Genomic DNA, 15,088 nt, shown 5'->3' with positions numbered 1-15,088 from the left:
AAAGTTTTATAAAAATTATTGTTATAAAAGAGAGAATTTTGAAAGTAACAGGAGAAACAAACTGATCTGATGAAAGAGAATTGCCATAAGGCTATCAATGGATTTACCAGCAGAGACCTTGCAGGCCAGGAGGGAATCAGATGATATATTCAAAGTGCTAAAAGAAAAAAACTGTGAGACAAGAATATTTTATCCAGCAAAGCTGTCCTTCAGAAACGAAGGACAGAGAAAGACAGTTCCAGACAAACAAAAGTTGGGGGAGTTCACCAACACCAGACCTGCTTTAGAAGAAATGCTAAAGAGAGTTCTTCAAGGTGAAATGGAAGGACATTAATTAGTAACATAAAAATATATGAAAGTATAAAACTAACTGGTAAAGGTAAGTATATAGTTATGTCAGAACACTCCTATTGTAATGGTGGCGTGTAAATCACTTCACCTGGTATAAAGTTTAAAAGACAAAATTAGTAAAAATAACTTGCTACAATAATCTGTTAATGGATACAAAACACTAAAAGATGTAAATTGTGACAAAAAAACCAATGGGGGGATAGTAAGAAGAGTTTTTGTATGTGATTGGAGTGAAGCTGTTTCAACTTAAAATAGATTGTCATTTAACATAAATGTTTTTAAGTGTTTTATGTAATCTTCATGGTAACCACAAAGCACAATGTGCAGGAGATTAAAAGAATTAAAGGATACCACGATGGAGAATCATCAAATCACAAAAGAAGAAAGCAGGAGAAAGAAACAAAGAAGCTGTAAAACAGCCAGAAAAGAAGATGGCGATAAGTCTTTACCTATTAACAATTACTTTAAATATGAAGGACTAAGTTCTCCTATCAAAAGACACAGAATACTGAATGTATTAAAAAAAAATACATATGCTGCCCACAAGAGACTTACTTCAACTTTAAGGATACATGTAGGCTGAAAGTGAAGGAATGGGAAAAAAAACATTCCATGCTGATGGTAACCAAAAGAGCAGGAGTAGCTATATTTATACAAAAGTAAAAAAAAAAAAATGTAATGAGACAAAGACGATCATTATATAATGACATGCAATTGATTAATCAAGAGAATATAACAGATTATAATGTGATCCCAGAATAAATAAAATCTTAAAAAAGAGAATATAACAATTGTGCAGACATATGTACCCCGCATTGGAACACCTAAGTGTATGAGGTGAGAGTATTAGCAGATCTGAAAGCAGAAATATACAGCAACACAATAATAGTAGGGATCTACAATACTTCACTTTTTTTTTTTTTTAGGTTTTAATTATTTATTCATGGAGACACACACAGAGAGAGAGAGAGAGAGAGAGAGAGGCAGAGACACAGGCAGAGGGAGAAGCAGGCTCCATGCAGGGAGCCTGAGGTGGGACTCGATCCCAGGACCCCGGGATCCCGCCCCAGGCCTAAGGCAGACGCTCAACCACTGAGCCACCCGGGCGTCCCAGCACTTCACTCTCAACATGGGTATATCATCCAGACAGAAACTCTTTAGGGATATATTGGGCTTGAGCTACGCTTTAGACCAAATGGGCTTGATAGACATATGTGGAGCTTATCCCCCAACAGCAGCAAAATACATCTAAGCACACACGAAGCATTCTCCGTGATAGATCGTACATTAAGTCACAAAACACATCTTGATGCATTAAGAAGACTGAAATTCTATCAAGTATCCTTTCTGAACCCAGTGATATGAAACCAGAAGTTAGTAATGGGAAGAAAGCTAGGAAATTCACAAGCATGGAAATTAAAACAGTATATTCCTGAACCACCAATCGGTCAAGGAAGAAATCAAAAGGGAAATCTAAAGTATCTTGGAACGTATGACAAGGGAAACACCACATATCAAGACTTACGGGATGCAGCCAAAGCAGTCCTAAGAGGGCAGTAGAAACACCTAATGTAGGGAAAAAAGAAAGCTCTACAGTAAACAACCTATCCTTATACCTCAAGGAACTAGAAAAAGAAGAAACAAGCCCAGTTAGCAGAAGGAAGGAAGATCAGAGCAAAAATAAATGAAATAAACATCAAAAAGCCAATAAAAAAGATTAATGTAACTAATAGCTATTTTTTTAAAAAGGTAAATAAAATTGACAACATCTGTAAAATACGAAATGAAAAAACTATTCACCTAAAAATCTATACTCAGAAAGTGTCTTTAAAACCCAGAGGTAAGGGGATCCCTGGGTGGCTCAGCAGTTTCGCGCCTGCCTTTGGCCCAGGGCACGATCCTGGAGTCCTGGGATGGAGTCTGGCGTCGGGCTCCCTGCATGGAGCCTGCTTCTCCCTCCTCCTGTGTCTCTGCCTCTCTCTCTCTCTCTCTTTCTCTCTCTGTATCATAAATAAAAATAAATCTTAAAATAAAAACCCGGAGGTAAAATATTTATACAAAATATACAAAATCTGAAAGAGTCTGACTCAGGCTACAGGAAACTTGGGAGGCAGCCCTTCAGGTAGAAGAAGGCGGTGCCCGGTGCAGGTCCAAGTCTGCAGAAAATAGTGAGGAGCCCCAGAAAGGGCGACAACGTGAGCAAATGTGAAAGACTTTTTTAGGATATTTGAATCTCTTCAAGAGATCATTGGCTGTTCAGAGAGAAGAGACCGGTGGGAATCACAAGACTTCCCGTTGAGATGCCAGCTCCCTCCGGGTTGGGGCGGTGGCTTCAGGGCACTCGCAACCAGAATCCCAGCGGGAGTGCTTCGGAGAGGGACACCCTCATGGTAAAACGTGGATGGAAATGCAAAGGAACCAAAATACCTAAAAGCCACTTTGGAAAAGCAATGCAAAAAATAAAAATTAAAAAATAAAATTAAAAAAAAGGAAAAGCAGTGCGGTGTCAGAAGGTGGACACTGCGTCACCTGAAGACGTACGATAAAGGACGGTAGTTCAGCCAGTGTGGTGGTGCTCGGAAGGAGGTGACGCAGATGAACAGGATGAAAGCCCAGCGTTAGAACCGCAGACATGAGGCCAGCTGACTTGACACAGGTGTAGTGTTCTGGAGCAGGTGACTAGCCACGTGGTAGAACAAAGGAAAGCCGCGGCCCCCTACTTCACACTATATACAGAAATTAGCTCAAAATGCACCATAGACCTAAATGTGAGAGTCAAAACGATTCAGCTTTTAGGAAAAAAAAAAAAAGTCTTTGTGACTTTGAGTTAGGCAAAGAATTCTCAGAAGTGATGTCAAGAGTGTAATCCATGCAAGAAATTAATACATTTTGTTAAAATGAAGAACTTTTGTTCTTTGATATCGTTCAGAAAATGGAAATACAAATGAGATCCCGAGTGCAAATGTCTGCAAATCACGTATCTGATAGAGGGCTTCGTATCCAGAGTATGCAGAGAACTCTCAATACTCAAGAAAGCCAACAACGGAAAAAAAAAAAAGGCAGGGCGGGGGGGGGGGGTAGCTCTGGATAGACACTGGCCCCGGTGAGGATGCGTGGACGGAGGGAGGAGGCGCTGAGCATCACGCCTTGTGACGCCACTAACTACTCTGTCTGGGAAGAGCTGCTTTTCCAAGTCCTGACGACTTCGGCTTTGCTTTTACACAGAACAGTGCACTTCTGGCACTTCCAGCACCAAAAGGGGTGGGTGTTCCCCACCTCGAGCAGTTCTCTGGGACTCCGGCTGGGTGTCCTACAATTTTATGCAGCCCTGACACTCTTAACTGGGGGCAGCGTCAGATCCCACGGGTGAAGGACTCAATCCCACAAGACTGCCCCCCGACTCTGGTGCCAACAGCGAGGAGAGAGGTCCCCAAGTTACCCGCAGCTTCTGTCATCTTTGCCTACAAGTGAGGGGCTCCCACAACCGCCTCCTCGGGTTTAATTTTCCGGAGCAGCTTACAGAACTCAGGGACACACGTTTGCCGGCTTCTTGTGTAATAAATGACGTGATAAAGGATGCAGATGAAGGCACAGATGAAGAGACACAGAGGGAGGGTCTGGGAGAGGCCCAGGCGAGGCGGGAGCTTCTGTCCCTGCGGAGTTGGTGGGTCACGCTCCCCGCGTGTGGACGGGTTACCCACCTGGAGGCTCCTTGAACCCGGTACTATTGGGATTTCATGGGCCTTCCTCGCGCAGGCATGATCCAATTATCGGTCCGTTTCCAGCCCCTGCCCACTCTGGAGGATGGGGCGGGCTCAGAGTCCCAAGCTCGCAATCACGGGTGCGCAGCCCCCACCCGGGAGGGAGCCCACAGGAGTCTCACCCTTGGAAGGAAAGATGCCCCCGGGGCACCCCAAGGGTGTTGGGAGTGCTCCGCTGGGAACGAGGCGGAGACGGCCGTGCACCTGCACAGCAGCAGACCCACGACCGCAGCCGGGCCCCACTCTCGGGGGGGAGGGCCGGAGGCCTCCGCTCTCCTTGGCCACGGCTTCCAGCCCCGCAGCCCCGCAGCCCCGCAGAGCCCCACGCGGTTTGCTAGAGGCCAAGGGTGCCCCTGAAGGCCCCCGGGCCTGCTGCCCACCGCCTCTCCTCTGCCTCTCCCAGCCCTGTTGGGGATCAAGTAAAACACATTTGCCACATTTTATGAGTTTATCTGAAGTTGACGTGATTATGTAAAAATTCAATGTCCAGGGATCCCTGGGTGGTGCAGTGGTTTGGCGCCTGCCTTTGGCCCAGGGCACAATCCTGGAGACCCAGGATCGAGTCCCACATCGGGCTCCCGGTGCATGGAGCCTGCTTCTCCCTCTGCCTGTGTCTCTGCCTCTCTCTCTTTCTCTCTGTGACTATCATAAATAAATAAAAATTTAAAAAAATTCAATGTCCAGTGAAATCATCTCTACCCCCACCCCCGGCCTCCGCCCGGCACACAGTTAAAAAGCTTTTTAAAAAAACTGTTTTTCGCTTAACATCTTTGCATTTGGGGGAAACATCTTAAGCTTTCGTTGTATGTCTTTGTATTCTCTGACTTTTTGTTGTTGTTGAATCTCTACCTAGCACATTAGTTATATTTTAAAATGGTCTTTGAAGCCGAGGAATGTGTGTGATCGCGTCGTTCGTGAAGCATCTGCCCCGCTGACAAAACCCGTGTGTCCTGCAGGATCCCGGGAAGCTGATTGAAATCGAATGCCTGGAGTACGAACTAGAAGCTTTAAGACTCGAGAGTAAAGTTAAAATCTACGTCCGAGCAGCTGTTGAGGTAAATCCCTGAGCAGGAGTCAGCGACTCAGAGCGGTTTCCACGTGTCCTGGAAGCTGCTGGCTCCCGGGAGGTGGGGACACGAGGCCAGCACCCCAGTCCTCCGGCTTGCATCTGTGACATGGCCTCTCTGGCGGGAGCCGCACCAGGACTGGCTGCCGCCCCCCACGGCGTCCCAGGGCCCGTCGGGGTCCCGCAGTCCATGTGCGGGGCCGGAGGCGGGGCAGGGGAGCCCCTGGGGAGCCCTCCTGCTGCCCGTGTGCAGCTGCTCTTCCCCTTGCCAACGTGCACACTGACGGCACTTGCCGTTGGTCAGGGCCTCTGTGTCCCCGTTGTGGCTCTTTGCCCCTGTGACTCTTGTCCAGGAAGGCAGGAGTGGCCGGCCCGGTGTGGGGCCATCCTCCTTGCTGGGCCTGGGGGCGGGGTAAGGTCACTGCCAGGGACGGGGGCCAGGGGGTTCCGGGGGCGAGCAGAGGAGGGCTGCCAGAGGGGGTTGGGCATACAGGGACCCCGGGGGGTGCATGGGGAGGGGCGAGGAGCCCGGGGAGGCCTGGTCCCGAGGGCTCACACTGGGTCGTGTTACCGCAGCACCCGGAGCAGGGGGTCGTGTGAGCTCAGGGTCCGGAAGCAGGGGTGCGAGCTCGGCTCACTGTCCCTCCCATCTGCTTACTTCGCGCGGTAGGATTTGGCCCAGCAGCCCTGGCCAGAGAAGGAATCCAGAGAGTATTTTAGACGAGTCTTGAATGAGGATTTTGCAGCTTAAAAAAAAATCTGTTGAAACAGTCACGGTGGCCCCTGTGGATTTGGAGGCCGGCGCGGTGGGATGAGCTCGGGTGCCTCCGGGGCCAGGGATCCGCCGTCCAGGCTCCGTCCCCGCACCGCGGCTTCCCGTGCCCCCTTGCACTGGCACGTGTGGCTGCTGGCATGGACCCGTCTGGCTCCTGGCCGGGGCCACGTTCGAGCAGAGGAGGCAGCGGTGCTCGGGGGCCCCTGTGCTGCTGCCCCCGGGGCCCGTTCACCGGCAGCACAACGGATGCCCTGGGGGTGGCGGCAGCCAGAGGCCACAGACGTGCGCGAGCTCAGGCCCACTGGCAGCCCCGGTGGGCTCTGAGGAAGCGTGGGGCTGGTAACCAGGTCCACGGATCCTCAGATGTGGGGCTGGAGCCTGTCCGGTGGGAGGCGCGCATAGCACAGAGCAGAGGTGTTCCTGGGGTGCTCCCCGGCCCCAGGGCGCAGTGAGCAGACAAGCCGGAGAAATGCTGGTGGAGTCAATTCACGGAAGAGAAGCGTGTCCCTGGGTGTGCAGAGCCCGTTCTAGGCCCTTTACGGAGGCGTCGAATACACAGCGGGGCCTTCCGGGGACGCTGCCCCGGCCGGACCCGCCCTGGCCCACCAGCTGCCTCCTGACCCTCCAGCCCCAGGGCGGTGCGCGCTCCTCACCTCCCGTCCTCACGGACCGGCCCGTGTGTTTTGTGCAGACGCAGCTGAATCTAGTGCAGAGGCTTGACGTCGCGCTCCAGCGAGCCGTGCGCCTGGGCGACCCCAGGCTCATCCACGTGGTGTGCACCACGCAGTGGAACACGTGTCTCCCTTTGCTCCAGCACAACCTGCGCTACCACCTGCGGAAGCCGCTGACCAACATCGCGGACATCCTGGAGAAGGTGGACAGGTAGCTGCCCTCCAGGGGGACGCTCGGGCGGGAGCGGCCTGGCGCGGAACCCTCCAGCACCGGGGACATGAGGCGATCTGATTCGGGCCCCAAGCAGCTGTGCCAGCAGGAAACTCCCCCTGCGTCAGAGGCCGGGAGTGTGCCCGGGGCGGGGCCGGGTGGGCCTCCTCAGCCGCTGACAGGCTCTCAGGGCAGCCCGGCCCCGCCTAGCCACGAGCCTGCAGGCGCACCCCCAGCAGCAGGAACCCCTTCAGGTGGCCTGACAGCCGGCGCCTGCACACGGGGTCTGTGCTCCACCAGCCACCATGGGGGGCCCGCAGGCCGGGAAGCCAGCGCCCATCACCTGGTGCCTGGAACACTCCTGGGTCAGCGCTGAGGCGACACCCACCTTCTGTGCTCACTGCGTCGGAGGCATACATCACGCACTTGTGAGCGCCTGCCCGGGGCCAGGAGCCACGCCGGCCTGGACACACACAGAGAGGGTGTGCAGCCAAGTGCCTGCACCCACGCCTGCCCCTGCACCCCAGTCTCCACCTGCACCCATGCCTGCGATTGCACCCGTGCCTGCCCCAACACCCATCTCCACCTGTGCCCGTCTCCACCTGCACCCCCATCTCCACCTGCACCCACACCTGCCCCTGCACCCCAGTCTCCACCTGCACCCACACCTGCTCCTGTGCCGTCTCTACCCGCACTCCCGTCTCCTCCTGCACCCATGCCTGCCCCTGTGCCCCGTCTCCACTTGTCCCCCCATCTCCACCTGCACCCATGCCTGCGATTGCACCCGTGCCTGCCCCAGCACCCATCTCCACCTGTGCCCGTCTCTACCTGTACCCCCATCTCCACCTGCACCCACCCCTGCCCCTGCACCCCTGTCTCCATCTGCACCCATCTCTACCTGCACCCCCATCTCCACCTGCACCCACGCCTGCCCCTGCACCCCCGTCTCCACCTGCCCCCCCCGTCTCTGCCTGCACCCACACCTACATCTCCACTCTGCGCAGTAGGCTGGTCGTGTTAAGTGCTAAGAAGGCAGTGAAGCAGGGAGGGAGGGGCAGAGGATGCTGTTTAGGCAGAGTGGTCCCCGTTGGTCCCTGAGAAGCCCACTTCCTGTCGGAGTCCAGGCAGAGGGGCGGCCTGGGGGCTGGGGGGTGACGCCCCAGGAGCAGAGCCCTGTGTCCACCCTGAAGGGGGCTTGTGAAGGCCCCTCCCCTCAGGACAGGGGTTCTGCTGGGGGGTCATCAGAGGACCTGGCATGGAGGAGGGGTGTTCGGTGGTCAGATGGCTGCTCTGCGGCTGTTGAGAACAGCCTGAGACAGAGCTGGCACGGCGTGCAGGTGACACGGTGGCCTGGAAGCCAGCGGGGCCCAGGGGACGGATCCGAGGGAGGCAGGCGGCACACACCCCTGGCTTGAGAGGCCGTGGGAATTGTGTCTGGAGCTCGCAGGGATCTTCAGGGAGGTCACCTGGGCTCTGGACAGGGCACCAGGCAACCGGGAGGGTGGGGCGGGGTTCCAGTGCTGGGGGGAGCGGGCTGTGTGGGGAGGACGGTTGGCAGCGGGTGCGGGTGGGCGGCCGGCGGCTGGTGGTTGTGCGGGCCGCCTCCCCGGGCTTCCTCATTTCCTTTTTTTTTTTAAATTGGAGCTCGATTTGCCAACATAGAGTATCACACCCATGCTCATCCTGTCACGTGCCCCCTCAGTGCCCGTCACGCAGTCACCCCAACCCCCCTCCTCATTTCCGTCAGTTCTTTGTGTTGCAGATTGTCTATAATTCTTTCTTGTCTTTGGCCTGTTTTAATCTTAAGGACTTTATTTCCCATTTCCCAATCTGTCCTATTAGTTTGTGTCCACCTTTGCTGGAGCTTTGAAGACTACCTGCCGCTCCCCTTTCTCTCCCGTAATTCTGTCCTGATGACGTTGAGGCGTGGAACACAGACCACGTGTGTGAACACCTGGTCTGCCGACGGGTCCTTGAACCCAGACGGCGTCGTGCTGTGTCTCTGGAGACGGTCACGTGCCTTGTCTCCTTTGTTCTTTGCCGCGAACTACGCGGAGTTTCGGGGGTCAAGCCAGCCTTGCGCTGCGCACACGGCCTGGTGTAGCCACGTTGCAGCGCGTGCTGCCTGCTTAGGGCCTGGGGTCGTGTCGCAGCGCTCCGCATGTCTGGTGACGGGGACACTGGCCCGCCAGGGTCGGACGGCACGTCAGGCTGACTTTATAAATGCTTTGGGAGCTGGGCAGCCTCTTTCTCCCTTGCTTTCTGAAGGACTCTGCAGATATTGGTGTTTTTCCGTACATGGTTAATAGAACCCAGTGGAATGCTCTGGGCCTGGGGGCTATTCCCGTGGGGAGGCCCAGGCGGCCACAGCCCCGTGGTATGTTGACAGGAGGGAGTCCTGGTTGCAGCCGGGCATTGCCCGCCCGTGCCGAAGGGGTCTGGCCTTCCGTCCCCAGTGGGCCGCGCTCATCCCAGCGAGCGCCCGAGGGGACGGCCTCCGGCTCAAGCAGGCTGGCCTCTCACGCCCCGTGGATAATCAGCATCGCTCTGTGTGGTTCCAGACGCCGTCCCTGCATGTTTGGGGTCGTGTCTGCCCCCTTAGCCTCCTGCCCCCCCCCACCCGGAGGCCCCATGTGTGGCAGTCACAGCCTCCGCAGCTGCACAGCCGCTCCACTCCCTACTTTTACTCCCTGCCCCCCACCGCACACCTTCAAGTTAAAGCCTGGAGCGTGGCTTGACGCGGGCGTCTGGTGGGCATCCGCCGTCCTCCTTTCATCTACTGGGACCATCTGTGCGGCGGCTGGAGCTCCAGCCCCTCCGCTGCCACGTTGCGCTTGTCTTCAACCTCATTTCTTTCTGCTCGTCCCTTCTGCTTCCTGCTGCTCCTTCCCTGCCTTCCTTGAGGTTAATTTTTAGAATCCTGCTCCATTTCCTCCACTGGCTTCCTTGTTTCTCGGCCGCACCTCCTGGGGCGGGCAGGGGGGTGTCGATCGAGGGCCAGTAACACGGGTGGTCAGGCGGCGGGGTACGCAGGGTCAGCTGCACGCCCCCCCACGCCCCAGGGTAGAGCCTTGCCCGCTTCCCCCCTCGCTGCGCCCACACCTTCCCGCGCTTGTGCTCGTGGGTTTCACGTCCAGACGGACGCATCCTCCACGTACGTGGATCCACCTCCGCTCCAGGGCTGTCATCTGCTCTGAGCACCCAGCGGTTTGAGTGTTGTCTTTAAGAAAATCACAGAGGAAAATAGTAGTTTTACCTCGTTTGCTGATCCCACGGGCTCTTTCCTTCCCACACGTCCAAGTTCTCTCTCACCTGCTTTATTTCAACCCCAAACCTTCCTGCTGGAGACGAACTCTTCCTGTCGACCTGGAAAGGCCTTTCCCTCACCCTCATCCTTGAAGGCTGTTGCCACCGGCTACTGGGTTCTGGGTTCCTAGACGTTGTTCTGCAGACGCGGGGAAGAGGCCACTGTGCTCGGGCGAGGCTGCGCCCCACACCGGGGGGCCCCACGCAGGCTGCGGTCCTGCCGCTCCTTCTGTTTTCAGAGTCCCGACTGGGGTTTTCCCTGGAGCCTTTAGAAACTCCTCCGCGGGTCTGCTGGGACGCTCAGACGCGGACGGGGCCTCTCATGAGCCGTTCGGCCGGCGGCCGCCTCCTGGGACTCGAGCTGCGCACACGCCCTGAGTCCTGCCCGCAGGTCCCGAGCCTCCGCGCGTGTCTCCGGTCTTGCTCGTGCAACCTGCGCTCTGGCGGGTGATCTCTGGGCTCGCTGGCTCCCCCGTCCCCGGCCTGCTGTGAGCCGTGAGCCCCGAGCAGCGGCTTCCCAACGCCGCATATTCTGATTCCGAGCCCCGGTCTCCTGAGAGTCCACGCCTGTTCTGTCCTTACTGTTGTCTTCCCGCAGGTTTGTGAACACATTTTGTGTTGCAGCATCCGTGTTGAAGGACTTCTCTGGTAAACCCAACATCTGTTCCTTCCCATATCCTGACGCTGGGTCGCATTCTTCTCTTCCCTTGCACGTCTAGTGTTACCGTGGTGTGCGGGGCGTCGTGGGAGATGCGCCAGGAGTGCTTGGCCCCCACCCTCTTCATTCGTGTTGTAGTAGCTGTTGAGTTAACTACGTCTGGTGATGAGCGGGCTCTTGCCCGTGCGGTCTCCGTCCCAGGCTGTGCTCCCATCTCGCCCCCCTGGCTCGGCGGCCCCTGCTCTGTCCCCGGTGGGGGGCCACAATCACGGGCTCCCCCCCCGACCCTCCAGGGGCTGCAGCCTCGTGCTGCCCGGAGCCCCGTGCTGGTAAAGCTGGCGTATTTGGCTCAGGTGGATGGTGGTTACATGTAGCAGAGTCACTTCCCATGGCTGGAAGTGGAAGTTAAGCCCGAGATTTTCTCACTTCTATGTCCTTGTCGGCTGGTTCCGTTCCTCGGCTCCGGGAGGTCTGGGTCCGCTCGCGGGAGTCACTGCCTCCTTGAGTGAGCTGTCTGCCGGGCTGCTCCTGACATGGGCTGTCCTCCCCCCGCGCGTGTGCTGCTGGCTTGCCTCGGCCGGTTCTTCAGCTCGGCCAGCCCTGGGCGGGTCTCCCGTGGTGGGGTCTCCTCCGGGCCCGTGACTCAGTGCAGGGCCTGTCCCAGAAACGTGGCACATTCTGGGCAGAGTCTGTGGGAGCTGGTTCCCTGGCAAGTGTGGACCTCCCCCGGCACTAACCAGGGATGGCTCACGGGTGCGGGTGAAGCCACAGGCACTCCCCTGTCCCTGAGGTCACAGGCACGGACACCTCCGTCTGCGCTCAGTCAGTTCACGGGTCCTGAAGAACTTGGATTTGGCCAAATTGGTCGGGTTTGCTAATGCTGGTTCCCAGGACAGTGGCCATGACGTGGGGTCTCCCTCAGCCAGGCAGGGGCGAGTGCCTGTGGGGCGCGGTGGGTGGGACGGCACTGATGGACAGAGATGGCGGCGGCGGCGTTGCAAGCTTCCGTGTCCGCTGGGCCCTCCACCAGCAGGTCTCACTGGCACGTCCCCAGTCTGCTGACCTGCTGCTCCTCAGCCCCGGAGCCCCGGTCCTAGCCGCTCTGCAGGGACCTCCCTGCTCCTCCTCGCTGGGAGTCCCCTGGGCCAGGCCGGGAGAGCTGAGGATGCCGGGAAGCCCAGGCGGCAGGAGGGTCTCCCCGGGGCCTGTGTAGCAGCACGCTGTCCCTCTGCAGCCTCATGGTCCTGCTCCGCTGCCAAGTGCACATGGAGATGGCTCACATCGACGAGGACGAGGACCGGCTGGAGCCGGCCATGCAGCACTTGCAGAAGGCCATGCTCCTGGACAGCCTCGGCCTCTACCAGGACAAGCTCACGATGGCCTTCAACCGGCTGCACCTGTGCACCATGCAGTACCAGTCCCCCGAGCGCGCGGAGGACAAGGCCATCATGGCCATCGAGCAGGTGCCGTCATGGCCTGTGTGGGACGGCCCGGGGTGGTGTCACCTCAGACGGCTAATGGCCTACTCTCCATACCTTCTCTTCCTGTTGCAGGCAAAAAAAGCTATCCCGAAGGATAGTGTCAGGAAGAAGCGGGCTCTCCTGGTGAACGCGGGCCTGGCGCTAGCCCCCGACACCTTCCAGATCGTGCTTGACAGCGAGAACGAGGCCAAAGGTACACAGCGCCCTCACTCCCGGAGCCCAGAAGGATTCTGCTCACGAACCGCCCTGAGCCTCACGTCCTCGGGAAGCAGACTCCCTGCCCGACATGTGGGGACCGTGCTGCGCCCCGCCTGAGGTCTGCACCCGCTGTGCAGGCCTTGATGTGTGGTCTAGGTCTCCACGCGGCCGCCGTCACCCGGGACCCCGTCACCGCAGGACGGACTGTCACGGTCTGGAGGCCCAGGGCCCAGATGAGGTGTCGGCGGGGCGGGGAGCAGAGTGGGCAGAGCGTGGCCCTGCCCCTTTGGCCTACAGCCAGTGCAGAGCGCGGCCCTGCCCCTTTGGCCTACAGCCGGTGGTCTTCTCCGGGTCTTCACAGCATCTTCTCTCTGTACCTGTTTCTCTGGATCCAGAGTTGCCCCTTTTAAGGACGTCTATCGAAATGGATTAGGATCCACCCTAATGATCTCACTGTAACTAGATTGTCCCTGTAGAGACCTAAGTAAGGTCACATTGTGAGGTTCTGGGCTTAGGGCTCCATCAGACCTTTCCGGGGACACTGATCCGCCGAGTGCATCACGTCCTTGTGGATGGCCAGTCTGTGCCCAGCTGGGGCCCCACCACAGCCGCCCCAGGGCTCTGTGTCCCCAGCTGTCATGCCCTAGCGGTGGGGGTGATGGCCTGGGACGTGGCCCTCCATCGGCCGTCAGGCTCATCTGAGGTGTGGTGGTGCCACCGTGGGTTTCCACGTTGCCCAGCCAGTGTCGGGCTGTGGCGGCAGTGCCGATGTGCTCCCACCAGCAAGCTGGCTGCCTGCCTGCAGTAGCCCAGCCGGAGACGGCCTCGTGGCCCTGCATGGTGAGGGTCTTCCGGGGGCTCTGAGGGCCGGCTCCTGGAGGGGCTGGCATGTTGGCTGAGGGGAGCTGCTTGTGCCGCACGCCCTGCACGACTGTGCTGGGCAGCCGGCACCCGGAGCGGCTGGGCTCTCGTAGTCTGTGCTTTCCTCGCCAGCAGGAGCCTCTGGCACCGGGCAGACCAAGGGGCCGGGCCACGGGGTGGGGGGGGGGGGGCGTCAAGCCGGGCCCGCCAGGCGCACCGCCCCACGGAGACACAGCTCCACCCGGCCTGGGGTCCCTCACCGTCAGCCTCAGCCTTGCGTTTCCATTTCCACCCTCAGTTTCCACGGGGAAGATCAGGGGCCGGTTCACCTACCTGTTCGCAAAGGCGCGGCACCACATCATCAGCGTGGACAAAGCCGCCGGGCATTTGCAGCGTCTGGGGAACAAGAACGACAAGGAGAGGTGGGTGGGCAGCGCCTGACCCAGGGACAGGACGGGTGCGGGGCAGACGGTGGGGGGAGTGTGGGTGCCTGCCACCACCCGGGAGCACCGTGGCCCCGCGCGGCAGCAGCAGCAGCAGCAGCGGGGCTCTGGGCCGCTCCCGCCTCTCCCACTCCTCGCGTCTGCGCTTCCCTGTCCCGTGAGCAGGATCCAGATCTGGGCGGAGCTCGCCAAAGTGGCGCGGAAGCAGGGAGTGTGGGATGTTTGCCGGGCCGCCAGCCGCTTCTGCCTCCTGTACGACAACGTCAAGGTGAAGAAGCCCACGTGGCTGAAGAAAGGTATGGGGCGTGGCCACGCGTGTGCAGCTCGGGGCTTCGGCCTCCCCCGGAACCGGAGCCGAGGGGCCGTGGGGCCGTCAGCTCAGGGTGGCCAGGGGCGGGCACCTGTGCCGGAGCCCAGCTCAGCAGGGCCCATCGGGCCCTCCGTGCAGCGGCCGCTCTCGCCCTGTCTGCTGGCCCTCTGGTCCCCTGAGGTCGTCAGGGGCTCAGCGCAGGCACCTGCCGTGAGCAGGGAAACGGGCCGCTGCGTGGGAGCCTGGGGGCAGAGGGCGGAGCGCAGGGCTGACCGTGAAGGCGCGACTGGCGCCGGCAGGCGGGTCCCTCAGGAGTGGGGGGCAGCCAGCTCCCGGCATTGGCACAGGGTCTGGGACGGCTCGGGGCAGCTCCAGAGGGGCCGCGGTCTAGTGGACTATGAGGACACAGGGATGCGCAGGGGCCCCACGGCTGGGCACAGGGCTGTCGGGGCCGCTGGGCACGGGGGGCGGGCCGGGGCCGCTGGGCACGGGGTTGCCACAGGCTGGGTGGGGCCAGGGCTTCTCGGGTGCAGAAGTGCAGGAGGAAAAGCCATGACTGTGTCGGGACCGTCCTAGATGAGCTGGGGCCAGCTGACCTGGGGCCGCCTTGGCCATCCTCGCCGGGGGCCCGGCCCACCGTCCTGGGCAGAAGGCCCACCTCCCAGAGACCAGCACGACCCCACAGCTGGGGTGGGCCAGGACCCCTGTGCTTTGTTTGCTGGGAAAGCCGAGCATGCCTGGCCGAGGCTGCACCGTGGCTCTTTCCCTCAGGGAGGAAGAAGGGCGGCGACAGCTCGGCCCAGGACGCCCGGGGCCCGTCGGAGGTCCCCCTGCAGAAGCAGGTGTTGTCCAGCCTGCTCCGGAAGTTCGCGGAGGTGGGGTTCATCAGTGCAGAGGTGCGCCCCTGTCTGCAGCGTGCGCCCAGTGGGCACCCCGACACGGTCTCCGGGAATGGCAGTGCGGGGGCGGGGGCGCTTTCCTGGGCTCATGAATGTG

The 15,088-nt window shown here is 58.7% G+C and overlaps 1 protein-coding gene across 5 annotated transcripts in view; it reads left to right on the top strand.

Moving 5' to 3' along the window:
• CFAP46 (cilia and flagella associated protein 46) overlaps window positions 1-15,088 on the top strand; it is a 103,479-nt gene that overhangs the window by 23,745 nt on the left and 64,646 nt on the right. For all 5 annotated transcript variants that reach the window (XM_072740512.1, XM_072740511.1, XM_072740510.1 and 2 more), the window contains 7 exons: window positions 5,069-5,167; window positions 6,645-6,835; window positions 12,034-12,262; window positions 12,353-12,473; window positions 13,638-13,761; window positions 13,948-14,078; window positions 14,864-14,988. In XM_072740512.1, the coding sequence (XP_072596613.1) occupies window positions 5,069-5,167; window positions 6,645-6,835; window positions 12,034-12,262; window positions 12,353-12,473; window positions 13,638-13,761; window positions 13,948-14,078; window positions 14,864-14,988 (1,020 nt within the window). The remainder of the gene's footprint in view (window positions 1-5,068; window positions 5,168-6,644; window positions 6,836-12,033; window positions 12,263-12,352; window positions 12,474-13,637; window positions 13,762-13,947; window positions 14,079-14,863; window positions 14,989-15,088) is intronic.

The sequence above is a fragment of the Vulpes vulpes genome, chromosome 15, assembly GCF_048418805.1.
Source record: "Vulpes vulpes isolate BD-2025 chromosome 15, VulVul3, whole genome shotgun sequence".
In the NCBI taxonomy this organism is placed as follows: Eukaryota; Metazoa; Chordata; class Mammalia; order Carnivora; family Canidae; genus Vulpes; species Vulpes vulpes.
This window is presented reverse-complemented; position numbering and strand designations above follow the sequence as displayed.